The sequence below is a fragment of the Dermacentor albipictus genome, chromosome 7 (genome assembly GCF_038994185.2).
Source record: "Dermacentor albipictus isolate Rhodes 1998 colony chromosome 7, USDA_Dalb.pri_finalv2, whole genome shotgun sequence".
NCBI classification, from domain to species: Eukaryota; Metazoa; Arthropoda; class Arachnida; order Ixodida; family Ixodidae; genus Dermacentor; species Dermacentor albipictus.
The window spans coordinates 55,572,516-55,587,314 of NC_091827.1; the positions used below are offsets into that span (position 1 = coordinate 55,572,516).

The following is a 14,799-nucleotide window of genomic DNA, read 5'->3' on the forward strand; positions in this document are numbered from 1 at the left end:
GTGTAGTTCCATGTTCCACGTGTTAACCCAGTCAAGAGCATAGTTGATATCATACTGAAGAAAACCTATATCGGAGTCACTGTTAATTTTGCGGTATATGACGCAGCCCTGTGCAAAAGGAATAACTGATGAGCATAACCGATCAGGTAAACTGTTAATATGCATAAGAGGAAGCATAGGCACCAGCACACAGCATTATGTTACTCCTGATTCAACTGTAGAAGTGACAGAGGAAGTCTTATTAAATGTAAAAATTTGTGAATTATCAGTCACATAAGAGTGCAGCCGTTGAAGAACGTTAGGATCAAGGTTAAATTTACTTAGCTTTTAGAAAAAGTGTTGATGAGAAACCTTGTCAAATACTTTCAAAAATACTACGGATATACAGTCATAAATGGAACCGCTGTCAACTCTGTTGTGTAGATCATGTGTAAACGAGAAAAGTGGGGTTTCACAAGAAAATGACTTGCGAAATCCACGCTGATGATCTGTAAAAAATGCGCTTGACTGTAGGAATGATGTAAGGTGAGAGTGAATGACCTGTTGGATAATTTTACATGGAATGCATCTATGTGCAATGGGCCGATAATTATATGGCGAATGGCCATCCCTGGACTTGTGCAAGGGATTCAATCACCTTCCCGACCTTCTAGCCCTCCGCAATGCAGGATGTCTGAAGAGAATGCTGGAATATATTAGAAAATAATATAGAACGGAACACATTAGTCACGGTTAAAAACTTCGAATTTATATTATCAACGCCACATGATGAAGAACCATTTAATTTACCTATAGTTCATTCTAATCCAGCAGTATTAAAGATAACACAATCCATCGGTAAAAAGTAAGCACCGGGAACGGTAGGAGTTACAGGACAAACATTTTTGGCAAAAGCAGCAACAAATACAGAGTTCAGAACAATAGCGCATTGATCAAGTTGCATTGGTTGGTCGTTTGTGTCTTTAAGGGTGATAGCTGATTTGCCTCTTTTGCTCACTACGCTACAAGATTGCCTAAGGTTAGTAATTAGGAGAGATGTTAATATAGTATTGAAAAATAAATCATTGGCGTGCTTGAGAGCATCCTTTGTATTCGGTAGCCCCAGCCATATAAGTAGTCTAACGTTCTCGAGTACCGGTTAGCTTGCAGAGCCAAAACTACGTTTTGTTTTGTTATTACGGAGCCTTTTAACGATTGATTAAACCATGGCGATTGCCAGCTTGACGCAAATACTGCGCGTCGAACGTATTTATCGATGACACTTTCTCTTTCAATAAATTCCAAATAGTATTCACGGAGCGATCGAAGAGAGCTCATGGTTAACAGCATCATAATCAGCGTTTTTAATGAAATAATTGTTATATGTGTGAGGTTTTACTAGCCAAAGCCACTTTCTGATTATGAGGCACGCCGTGGTGGAAGACTCCGGAAATTTCGACTACCTGGGGTTCTTTAACGTGCAGCTAAACCTAAGTACGTGGGTGTTTTCGTCCCCATCGAAATGCGGCCGCCGTGGCCGGGATTTGATCCCGCGACCTCGTGCTCAGCAGCCCAACATCATAGCTACTGAGCAACCATGGCCACGGATATAGCCACACACATATTTTTTGTGGTTAATCTTGTGAGGCATGGTGCAAGTCAAAGAAAATGCAGCACTAAGTGAATGCTTAATCCCGGTAGGTACGATACGGGATGAAAAAGAGCAGGCACAGTAGTGATTACTAAATCGAGGATGTTAAAAGCAGTAGACGTAATTCCAGTGGCCTGCATTATAAGCTGAGACAAGCTGAAATCATCGCACAAATTCAAAAATCGGTCGCCTTCGCTAGAAAAAGGATGACTATAGGAATGCAAATTAAACCGCAATATATCAGGGAAATCAGACATCAAGTAAATGAAATACGTTATTCCGATATCGCACTGTAATCATATGGATGACATCATGAAGGTCGTCAGCAAAGGTGGGTTAACAGAACGATGGAGGATAAAAAAACCAATATCAATTTCTTAGAGAACGCTTCTACTTCAATAAAAAAAGTACGAACTTATTAGTAAGATGGTACGTACTAATCAGCATCAAAAGCTGCAATAACTTAAGCCCGCCTCCGCCACACCTAGCACCCTGTTTCATCGGTAAATGTTAGTGTTTTTGTAAAAATCGAACAAGTCGCTACTATCAATCCTCGCAGATAACCATGTTTCAGTAAGACAAATTATGTCGGCAGCAGAAGTGTCGATAGCACAGCAAAGATTCTGGCATTTTGGAAGTATGCTTCAGACATTTGTGAATAAAAGTGACACTGACCGGGAACTTTGATCCACTGGCCCTTGCAGAGTGCTATTCAGCGGCGGGTAGTGCGGAAGCATCCCAAGATTCGACCGGTGGCGCGAAGGCATTAGAAATTTCACGCACGTAATCATCAGAGATATCGAAGGTTTAGCACTCGTTATTTACGTAGTTTGTTGAAGCGAAGCTTAAAACTTAAGGTTGCGTATTTTACCTCAGTCATAGCCACGCGGCGCGATTTGAATGCATACGCAGTGGTTCTTCCTACAGCAATCGCCATCCCTTACTGTTGTCCTACATCTCCCGTATACAAAAATCGGCAAACCAGACGTGAGCGTAATTCCACTCCTCGCCATTATTTCGTCGTGTCGCACTCCATTATGCACTAGTAATTACAACAGTTTGAAAGCACCGTCGAGCCTTTAGCTGTCGCGTCCCTCACCACCACGTACCACATAAGCCGCCTGATTCCCTTCGGATACGAAAAGGCCTTGTCAAATGGGACGTGTTTTCTAGCATCCTTACCAACGAACAGGTTGATTGTTACTCCACTAATCATAAAGGTAAGTGTGACAAGGTTCGTTCCAGCTTATTCCGAAAATACTATTCATGATTTGACCTCATTTATTAATGAAAAAAAAAACAACGATCCGTGCAAAATTTTCTGTGGCTTACGGAGCTCGAAACATTTTCAGTGAAGGCAAAGGACATGCCGGCCTACTTAAAGTGAGATAACCTAAGTGATAAACGAACAACAGGGTATTTAACTGGGAGTGAGCCGGGCTGCCTATCCAATGTTCTCAGCAACATTTCTTGGGTTCTCGTCGCAGGTGCCCTTTCATCATGACTGCTACCGACGTCTACCGTATTCAGGACGGCCTCCACATTAGCTGTATATTCCATGAGTCTCTTGTCGAAGAAGCTCTCGCCTACAAACCCAAGCCGGGCGACGTGTTCATAGTCTCTTTTCCAAAATGTGGCACCACGTGGATTCAGCACATCGTGTACGCCATCTTCAGCGACGGCCTTCCACTAAAGGTTTGTTCTAGAAGAGACACTTCAATTTATTATTTTGCCACTGAGGTTCAAACGGGTAAAAAGAAGCACAGGAGTGTTTTGAGCATGTTGGGAAACATACTTTAAAGCCATGGCAGCGCTGCAGACAGGGATAATAGCAAGATGCGTGGCTACTGCCTGTTTTCCTCTTGTCACATGGACACGCAGGACGTTTGCGTGGTGTTCTTGTCTCTGTCAGCCTTAGCTATAGTGTTTTTCAAGAAGAGACACAAGGGCTGGCTCGCCTGATAAGGGCGTCTGGCTTCAAGCTTCCTTAAAGCTGGGTTTACACGGCGAACCGAAATCCGCGATCAAGCAGGAACTTATTGCCGCAATGCAACGAATTGTGTTGCATTCTGTTTTGTCCCTGTGTGCGGCATCGTTGAACGGAATTCAGACGCGTAATGGTCGACCGGGAAATTTCGTCCACCGGCGCCGGTCCACCCTCCGTAACACATGGACGGCGTCGAAATTTAGTGCTTTCATCGGCAGCAGCAGGGAAGCTCGACCCTTTTCGTGAGTTGTAAGCTAGGCAATGAGCCAATTCCACCATTTTTCAGCAGCAAATGAGAAGGTGACCCACTTCGAAGGCATGTGATCGCACTAAGGTATTTCGGCAGAAGGTGCGTGGGAGGTGAGGCACTTCCACACAATTTTAGGTAATCGCAGCCGGGTCTGACGATGTCAGCGCGATCCCACTAGACGACAGGCGCTGAATCGTTCTCGCGCAGTAATGGCTTTACCTCTTGCCGCCAAAGCAATTTTTCTCAAGCTATAGCGTAGCTTCCGTTACACGGAACTACGTCACCAGCTTGAGCCTTGGCTTGAGGCATTGAGTCTGCCCCCTTCAAGCAGAATGAGTAGCCATTTCTAGCCCGCTATCCCGCTTCAAGGGAAAGGCGTTGCAGATCTATACTCTTTATATCACCTTGGCAACGAGATGCGGGCGTTATGTCGGCAACAGATTTCTTACAATTACTAGAGGGAATACTGGCACTGCGATTGTTGAGCCACCATGGGAATGATGGGTATTAGAATAATTTATTTGACCTTCGTGCTTGGGGTTCTAAGCATTCTTGTGTCATTGTTTATTACCTTTTATCTGGGCCTAAATTAGCCTACAATCTAAAGCACTGTATACTTTTTTTAAATCAGGAGGTAATGTGGGTCAAGGCTGATCAAGGACTAGGGACTAAGCAAGCATAGTCGCGGATAATTGCAGTGGTGCCAGTTGTCCGTGCTTTCGTGGCATAATGGTTTCAATTTCAGGTTTCTGTGCTTCAGGTCCTGTTTTCGAATAATGCCATCGGACGATTTTATTATTGTTTATTTAATTATATATAAGCAGTACTTTCGCGAAATTGCCACATTGTAATATCACGAAATCATCTAAAGCCAGAAGGACAAAAGTTCGGCAAATCCGTGTATTACACATTGTGCTCATGTTAGCTGAGCCATTGTGGAGGTCAGTGGGCTGAACTGCCCTACCTGCAGTTCCCGTAGACACTAGCGCCAGAGCGTCCTCTAGTGATCGTACGAAACTCTATGATGTCGGCGAGCTTCTTAAAATACGTTATCTATATCGATCTAAGAACGCCTTGCTTAAGGTAGCACCTATAGGAGGATGTCTGGAACTGACGCGCTTGAGTTGGTGGCTGCTTGCGCCTTAAAACGGTTGATACATACTTTGACATACACAAGCTCACGAAGCGCCAAAGCACCTAATTTTGTTACGTCTAATGGTGCCAAATAAAGAATGACCTCCTAGCCCACTTCCAGCGCTCTACGAAATAAAGGAAGCAGAATAATTGGATGAATAATTCTGACACTTTCGGCTCTTTGCTCGCCAGAGCTGGTTCACAGAGATGATGCAAACTATGCAGCCTCTATAGCATGCCTACGCCCTTTATCTTAGCAAGCGTATGTACGAAGTGCTGCTTGATAGGCGATCTAAAACATAGTGTCCACGACGAGTTAAGACTTGGCGCCTGCTTCCAGCACGTGCATTCAGTAATAGCATATATAGCCTTCGAGATTACATCCGTCACTGGGGCGTGGATCTCGACACCACCTATTACAACAGTCATTTACGATTCCAAACGCACGAACATGCGCCGCACTCTACGGAACGAATTTTTTAGAACACAGCTCTTAGGCCTCATTCACGCAGACGCGAAGAGTTCCGTCGCGTCACCATCACGGCGCCAGTTTTCTTCAATGGAGAGGGCTTGCGAGTTTTCGACGCAGGAACAGGTCTCCGGCGACGTAGAGTGGGGCTCCGCACTTCTTTCACCAGTACAGTGATGGAGCCGCGTCCCTACAAATGGCCCAAAAGAAATTAAGAAGCCATTGCTATATACAGCCATTTTACACAGCTGAAGCTGGCAACAGCAGCGGCTAGCGGATAGGCTGCGCAAATGTCCTCTAAGTGTAGGCGAACGTGGGACCGGTCAGTCAACGCTGCAAAACCGTTCTGCTGTCAACGTCACTACCGCCGTCGCCTATTGCTACACTGCTTCGTCGCGCCTCCTGTACGTTTTTTTTTTTGACGGGATGGTGACGTAACGAAGTATTGGACGGCTGTGTGAAAGAAGCCTTAAGCGCCTATTCCTGCGTTTCGCGTCGGCGCCGTCCCTCGCCGTAACCGAGCGAGTGAGTACAGCGAACGGTGAAAGAGCGAACGCGGAGAGCAGCGGGAAATGAAAGACGGCGATAGCGAACAGAGTGCGGTGAAAAAGGGTAAGAGCAGGGTTTGGCGAAAGCGTAAGAAAAGCGTAGTGCCACGCAAGACAGACTCTGTGGTGACGACCGCTACGAGATGGCGCCAGAGTAGTGCGCAGTCGTCTGTTGGCCATGAGATGCGGCGATCGCGTCGGCCGATGCCATATATGAAAAAAAAAAAGCGCTGCATGAGCGTAGGTCTGTTTGCGGTGTTTTCCGTGAATCGCGCCCACGCGTCACCCACGCGCTTCTTCTCGCGATCTCCCGCTTAGCGAGGCAGTAGGTAACGTCACATTTGCATACGTTTGCAATGTGCCGCACGGTACACAGTGACCGCGCTAGCCAATATAACGGGACATGAAAACGCGCAGAGAGCTGCACTCAAATTTCGCATTAAGGAGTATACTAATGGTCGGTGTATTTTTTTCCCGCATGGCTGACTACGGGCGTCCGCCGCCAGCGTGACCGACTCTGACAAGTGCGGCTGTGGTTAAAATCATGAGCAATTCGCAGTTAGATTATTGCTGGCATGTATTGCTGGCATTTATTGTATGTATGTTTATGTATGTATTGTATTATTGCTTTCATGTATTATTGCATGTAACTTTCTGCCTTTGAAGGCAGTATAAAATTATTTTCCTATATACTGAATATTTTCATGCCACCTAAAGACTATGGCCAAAGTATTCATCGCGCTATACATACCACGGCACTCTTGTTGCACAGTACATTTCGACGGTCCAGAGCGCTTGCTCTCTATACTTGAAAGTATCGTTTGTTTGGCTTTTATTAGAGAATATATAAGATATTTCCGCAAAATTTATTCTAGATGACGCTGCAACAATAGTGCCTGGCATGTTTTGGTTAGTGTGATTTCAAATTCAATCTAACAATAACCAATACATTCGGGCTAGTTCGAGTAAAATCGATCGAGCACGACGGCTTCGATCAATGTTAGTAGCTGTTACTGCTTCTTACAATGTGTCCGTCCTTTGGCGGGCTACAGCGTCACCTTTCTGTAAACCTTTTCCAACTTGCAGGACATGGATGACTTCTTGAGAAGAGCCCCCTTCCTAGACATGCTGGGATCCGGAGCTGTGGAGAGTATGCCGCGTCCCGGAGCCATAAAAACTCACCTTCCCTACTCCCTCCAGCCCCAGCTGCCGGAAGCCAAGTACATTTACGTGACACGAAACCCTTACGACTGCTGCGTCTCATTCTACCACCACACCAAGTCAATCCCCGCGTATCGATTCGCTCAACAGCCATTTGACAAGTTTTTCGACATGTTCGTCGAAGGCAAAGTCGACTTCGGCGACTACTTCGACCATCTCACCTCCTGGTACGAACACAGGAACGATGCCAACGTCCTCTTCATAACCTACGAGGAGCTCCAGACGGATCGTCGTGCAGGAATTCTCAAGATTGCCGAGTTTCTCGGAGAAAGTTACGGGAGGAAGCTTCGAGCGCAACCGGAAGTCTTGGAGAGAATTTTCAGCACTAGCAGCTTGAAGACGATGAAGGATTTCAACGAAGAGTTCAAGAAATGGACTGCGCGAGCACTCGATTTCATTGGAGATACAGAAAAGCTTCAAGCGGTTTCCGCGGAGGCGGCTGCGGACTTGAAGAAGCCGATGACTGGAGACTTCGTGAGAAAGGGATTCATTGGTGACTGGAAGAACCACTTCACGCCGGACCAAATTAGGCGCATGAAGGAGAGGATTGCGGCGAAAACCAAGAACAGTGCGGTCATGAGCCTTTGGAAAAACATTGATCTTCCGTAACCAAATATAGCTGTTGATATAGTCGACGTGCACGAGCGATGCAAAACGGTTATTTCCGGGTGCGTGTTTTTGGTGCAACTTTTTAGAAAACAATAAATAGAATTGTAAGTTTGCACTAGTAGATAAAAAACAATGTTCAATTACTCGGAAACAATGATTCGCAATTGAAGAAAATGTCGCCTGGGTCCATGAATCGAACAAAAAATTAAGGCCTTCTTAGAGTTGTCTCTTCACCTCTCAAGTAAATGACAAGTGCTCAGTCTAATTGCCCACTAATATCTGCATTCACCATTTCGATCTTATAGTCTCGCAGCTGGATAGAAATTTTTGTTTCTTTCGCGCAGTGGTTACACGCTGTTGTCGTCACGTGTAGCAGTGAACTGTCTACATTTTCATAACTTCGAAGTTCGACGAGGGGGGAAATTCCAAAGCGCAGGCGCTAAACCAAAACTACACGTTTCCTGTGCAAACCCTTATAAAGGCCGCACTCAGAGCATGCTTTTTGGCGAAAAAGTAAGCCCAGTGACATTGAAAGGAGAAGGTGAAGGTGATGAAGATGAAGAGAGCGATAATGCATTGCCTAGCATCTTAATGGGCATTAAAATAATGTTTGCTCTGATAATCGAGAATTCTTGGAAACCGAAGCAGCTGAAAGCACCTCCCTTTTTTACATAATTTTCTCTCACACTGGGGCTTCTGCTCACTAAATTATACATTCTTGATAGCATTATTTTGGTACGTGACATAGCTCAGCTTGCATTTATTTTTATGATGTGTGAAAAATAGAAGATACGATTCTGAGAGAGTATATTTGCTTGTGGAAATAAAAGAAGCAAGGCACCATTAAATGTAGGTAATAGTGCGTGCAAAAGCATGGCAATTTTTATCGCCAATACAGTGTCTTGGCATCATCGACGAGCGCATTAAGCTGTTGTGTCGACGCTCTCTTCGATGTTGTGATTTCATGTTCCCTGCTTCGATATGAAAATATTGTATTCTCCTCACAGCGTGTCGATGCTGGGTTTCTTTGGCCAGTCGCGATTGACCAATGGTAATGCGCGAGCTGAATGACATTGATAGTGATGAATCCGTATTTGATAGAACGGTATTTAACGCGTTAAAGGAAAAATAGATGTGCCTGTTACAAAACCGCACTTTAGTTCTGAATCTTTCGTGCACCCGCATCTTGTAATCGCTTTTCCAAGTAAATGCCCAAAGGGTGGCTTCTATCACTAATGTTGATTTCATCTATTGGCTCCACCAAATCTTTACGAAGTTTTCGCAGAACTGAAAGATAAGCCGCCATTCTACTCAGCTGCAAATTTCAGCACGCAAGAAGAAAGCAAATGCGGAAAAAGAAATTTGAACATTATGGAATTACCATGTGTCTGGGGAAATCGCAACAAAACAAATAATCATGAGTACTTGCATATATCGCTGCCAATAATTACCCAGAGTCCTGCACGAGAGTCCTCCAGATAGAATTTGCAGTTAGGGGAAAAGGGGGGGGGGTATTCTGTAAGAGTCCACCTCGTGGAATGTCCATTTCGGCCGCTGCTGATTGGATGCAGCTGCAAGAAAGAGAAGGAGACGAGCGGCCCTAAGCAATCAGCAGCGGTCGAAATGGAAAGTCCGCTAAGTGGATTCTTACAGAATAGCCCTGGTTTAATTTGAAATGTCCTTTCAAAGAAACATCCGGTTTCCTTTTTATGGTTCCGGCTATATCTTATTCTATTTTACCTGCTTAACAAATGCGCATACAATTGTCCAAACACGGGTAGATGTCATTTTTTATCAACTGAAGCACTAACATTTCCAGTCGAGTGCTGCTTCCCTGCCCTGCTTTTACAGCGTACTAAACGGTGACATGCCGTTCGTCGCAGAGCGCTTCATGCATACGTTTCCAAACTGCACTTGCTCTAACTCACGTGTTCCGTTCTTTTATAATCTTCGTCGCACTCTCGACTGTGCGAAAGACATTCGTCATGTTTTTCATAACCGCTTTGGTTTTAATGAATGCCAAGCCGGCTGCTCTCTCCGGAGTAAATATGCAGTTTTTTAAGTGCCAACAGCCTTTCGCTTCTCTCCCAGGAATGACCCGGTCATTTATGCCTTCTTTCTATCACATGAAGCAGTCGCAAGGTAATAAAACCATGAAAGAAGTTGACCCGCGTTCTCTCCTTTCTCGGCCAGGCGCTTTCCCACTTGGATCTCCGTGCCACTTTGCTGCACGTGCGGCAGAGTCAAGGACACCGCGCGATTACGGCACTGCTCCTCACGCTCTCCTCTTCCCCCCAGCCCTCACCCATGTTTGACTGCGCATTCGAGACACACGGAGAGAGGCGGGGATGTTCACTTAGCTGCGCGCTGTAAAATAGTTCCACATTTCAAGGAGCGGATCAAGGCACGTGCAAGGGCTCGCACTGACCCCAATAGGGACCAAATGATAGCGTGAAGAGGCAGACCGCCGCGTCACACCGCCAAATGCGTGCCGCCGATCAGCGAGGCCACAGATACCAGTGAAGGCGCAGTGATACATTGGCTCAATGAACGCTCAACTCCTCTTTCCCTGTGGGCGAGAGGGTGATGACGTGACCAGACGCCGAAGGCGAAAGCCGATACCAGTGGCTTCGCATAAATCTCCGAGTTTGGCGGGAGTAAACCACAAGCGGAAATGTACGTGCGCGTAATATGCAGGGTCAAAACGCGGTAGGCGCTTTTCCCGCTTGACAGAAGGCCTGACATTCAGAGTGTCTGTCGCAGCTCCCGCCGGGTGCAGGACCTTCTTGAGCGACTCGTACGTGAGCGTTGTTGCGGGCTGTTTAAGGTAGGTTTCGTTTCTCCCCATTGTTTCTTGGCTGTGTTCAATTGCTTGCACTGCCTCTAAAGGAGTACTGACATCCATTCGCTAAGTTGTAAAAATACTGGGAAACGTTTTTTTAGCCGGCAAAATGATTTATGTTTGCATGTGTAAAAGGTAATTTGGTACTCATATTTCATATTGATTCAAATGTTACTCTCGTAAAGCCGCACCTAGCGTCATCGACATTATCCTAGCGTCATAACACAGCGAAAACTTTCCCGATGATGCGCAGCAATATTGATGGTTGTGACGAAAATAAAGAGGCTGAAAGGAAGTATGATAAACAAAGTGAGGAAAAGATGATACGAGACAAGGACGCCGCGCACGTTTATATCGGCTGTGATAGCGGCGGCTTCCGAAATGATCACAGGAACAAAATGAGGCAGTGTTTTACACATCGGCACACATCGAATTCCTAAATACCGAAACCTGAACTTGTTCGCCGAGCGTTATATTAAAATACGCTTTTCTTATTATAATTTCGCATCTTCCGAGAAGAAGCTCCCTTTTAATGGTCTTATCTCTGGGTGTGCACTATTCTATACGTGTATCTTTGTTATCCGGGCACCTGCTTATTTAATTCTGCGTCACTGCCTGGTATAAGTGTTTCGAAACCTGTATACTCGTAAATGTAGGGGCTGAGTGCTATGCAACTTGTATGCAACTTGTCCTCTACTTTCTCCTCGTGATGTTCCCACGTGCATGGGACTGCACTATCAAGATTTTTCTGAACATATGACGTTATTCTTTGATATATGTATTATTTTTGCTTACATATTAAAAAGAGTAGCCGTCAACATGACAGGGTGAATACGTGTCTCTTTATTTGGTATTTCACTAAAAAAAAGACTAATTGTTATGACGCTCTGATACTCACAACTTTTCTTTTTCTAGAATTTTGCGGGTGTTGACGTCTATCTATTGCAAACAATGACAAGGCAGAAATCCCATTGCAGTAGCACTTCGCAAAGAAATTATATACGAAGTCAGTGACACTTCCGCGTAATAATGCGTGCAGACTTTGTTCACAAAATTGTGGAAAACATTCGAGAGAAGCAGAGACTTCTTTTTTGAGGGGAACTTAAAAAATATATAACCAATGCGAATTAAAAAAAATGGATCATTGAAAGATTAGAGTGTCGCTCGGACTATTTCATTTCCTCCCCTGTTTAAGGCTTTGATGCGATTACATTCACTAAACACTTAGTACTGTCGGAAATGGGGGGCGCACCCCTAAGTTACTCATTCGAAAACCTCGTCTTTTGGGGTTATGTAGCCCATTCGAAGCTTGTGCACTACGTCAGATACACTGGCTATATTGCTAGAATTTAAAATTATAAATCACCCTGTAAAATTCCGAGAGTGCAATCAAAAGATTGGCAGGCGTTTACGTCTTCATGCAGTTTAGCCCACCTTCGTATATCGTAAAGCATACGGGCATGCGAGAGTTCTTATGCTATCAAGACAGGTACAAACTTTTTGTAACATTTATATAAAGCAATAGAGATTTTAATCACACATGCCACTCCGAGTGAAACCAGGGCTCATTTACCCATGAGTGAACGGTGCAATTTATGCGCTCCATGCAGGGGGCATTACTGTTTTCGCCAGTATGGCATGCTTGGCGTTGTGGGTAGTAACTGTGGCATACACGAACCGCACCCTTGCTTTCTGGGCCTTTCGACATGGCATCCCAGAATGAAGCTTCTTTGACGGATCTCAATCGGTTAACTACATATAAACAAGAAATATACGAAACATTTCAATCTAGTCAGTCAATTCTCTGAGAAAATATAAAAGATCACGACCACGAATGAGCCATACTGCGTTGTAATGCCTGATATTCGGCTCGCATCTCAACCTTTGTAGCAGTTACGCAGGGGATCTAGTTCTGACAAATGGCTGATTTATTTCTAATAACGCGTCGGGCGCACGGAATATGAAGGGAAATATACTGGCCTTTGTGAGACATGTAACGAAGGGTCATTTTCTTTTCTTCTATCATAGAGAGCAGCCCTGTGAAGTTTTCCTTTTGTCTACCAAGGGCGTATTGCGTGAGCAAATCATGTATTCTGTCTCATATCACATAGATTGCGCTGAACTAAAAATATGCTCATAGTTACTTTCTCCTAGCATTTTATAGTGAAAGTTGTGATGAACGTGTGCGTGTGTGTGCGTGTGCGCATTTGTGGGTGTGTGCATGCGTGCGTGCGTGTGTGTGTGCGTGCGTGCGCGTGCGTGTGTGTGTGTGTTCGTGTACGTGTGCGTGTGCGTGCGTGTGTGTGTGTGCGTGTGTGTGTGTGTGCGTGAGTGTGCGTGCGCGTGCGTGCGTGTGACGTACCCTCACGCCTTATGAATTGCATTAACTCAATGATCTTTGAATCTAGTATCGTTGTCAATTACAAATGCCGAGATGGCGGAAACTTTTATGGTTCTGCAGTCGCAAAAGGAAGTACAGAATTTTATTGTAAAGGTTGATAAGATTCCTGCTTTAACTTCTGCTTTAATTCAGTCGACTAACTCCTGTCTACTGAATGACAGTATTGTAATAATGCACAGTAGGGCTAGGCTATGTTGTCAGCCGTCTTCTTTATTCCTAGCCTCCTGACCCTTCGCCATCTTCGTTAAGACCCTCTCTAACGACTTCATAACGGCAATGTGCACTCCCCCTCTTTGAAAACTCATCTCTAATGAGATGATATACAAAGGCGCTCCCAATGGTTGCAAACTCGAGCATGCCATCATTTTTGACGTAGCCCACTCTCTTGAGGACACGTTTTGGCACTGCAGTTTACACGACGCGATACGGTCCCACCTACACCTGCTGCGTACGCGGAAGACCTTTTCTAGAGAGTACTAAATTGTTCAGCGTATACGCGGTATCCGCGTGTAGCAGCGGCGGTCGAAATGTCTCTTCATATCTTCGCAGTATCGCTGGTATGTTTCCGCAGTTTTCCGCTTCTGGCACAATTGTAGGCGGCCAGCAGTACAAAGCTGTTGATCAGCAAGGGGTACCTGTGCCTTCCCGAATGTTGCGAAACATGGGCTGCAGTCGAAGATCGCAGTGTGCGACGTATTGTGATGAGCTACAGCGGCCTCCAAGCAGCACTTCTATCCGCGTTTGAAACTTGGATATATGAAAATAAACCGTTTCAAGTCGCGTGTGATTCTTTCAGCCGTGTCATTTACTGCAGGATGATAGGGCGCGCCGCATTGCGATACAGCTCCTCGTTTTTTCGACCACTTGCTGATGCTGGCTCACAAAGGCTGGTGCACTGTCTGATACTACGACTTTAGTATTCTCTAATATCACGCGGGACAAGAGGGCTGTCACACTATTTTCATCTTCTCTTCTAGGTCATAAAGCCACTATTCCACTCACGGGCATAAAGCCAGCGAGCACACAGTTACTTATAGTAAAGGACCTTCGCCTTCGGAAGCTCAACATAATACGTGTGCACTGACATTTTAATTAACGACCATAGCCTTAAGATTTCAAAAGTGGAGTAGCTTCGATTACCGCTTATCGCCATCGCAGCTTCAATGTGTGAGCAGAGAAAACAAACATATTTCTGTTTAACGACGCTCTTGCTTTCATGTTCGATTGAAAGCGAACAGATCCGAACGAGCCACTTGTCACTCACAAATTTGAGGCTGCAAGGAAAGTAGACTAAGTTTGCGTAAGTGGTGGCAGCTTAATCACAATTATCTTTACTTTCTTCAGAACACCAACTCTTCGCCTGAAGTTCAGCTGTGGATCACGTAACATAACGTTATGTCGCTATTTCAAATCGTACCTGAGGCAATGTTGCGGAAATAATCTCGACAAACATTGAGAACGCTCCCAGAATCAGCAAAATCAGCGAATCATCGGCCTCGAATAGCATTAACTTCATTCTGTAGAATGATCCTGCTGGCCGAAGCATCAAAGCATTGTTCACAGCCCAATTAAGGCTGCACTGTCAAGCGTACGGGCCAACTAGTATAGAGACACGATGCGTCGGAGTACAGCACGCAATGTACGGCAAACAAAAATGAAACGCCCGAACGAGGCATTGTGATCTATATCATTGAAGTCATAGAGAAAT

The 14,799-nt window shown here is 45.1% G+C and overlaps 2 protein-coding genes across 2 annotated transcripts in view; both read left to right on the forward strand.

Annotated features, from left to right (window-relative positions):
• The first annotated feature begins 2,716 nt into the window (after positions 1 to 2,716).
• LOC135906806 (sulfotransferase ssu-1-like) lies at positions 2,717 to 8,406 on the forward strand. Its single transcript, XM_065438403.2, has 3 exons — positions 2,717 to 2,850; positions 3,118 to 3,325; positions 7,105 to 8,406. The coding sequence occupies exons 2-3, from the start codon at positions 3,131 to 3,133 to the stop codon at positions 7,846 to 7,848; spliced, it is 939 nt and encodes a 312-aa protein (XP_065294475.1). The 5' UTR covers positions 2,717 to 2,850; positions 3,118 to 3,130; the 3' UTR covers positions 7,849 to 8,406.
• A 2,064-nt stretch (positions 8,407 to 10,470) lies between these two features.
• Positions 10,471 to 14,799, forward strand: part of LOC135906761 (sulfotransferase ssu-1-like) — a 29,043-nt gene continuing 24,714 nt past the window's right edge. Inside the window, exon 1 of the mRNA XM_065438337.1 lies at positions 10,471 to 10,675. The gene's annotated coding sequence lies outside the window, so the exon portion shown is untranslated. The remainder of the gene's footprint in view (positions 10,676 to 14,799) is intronic.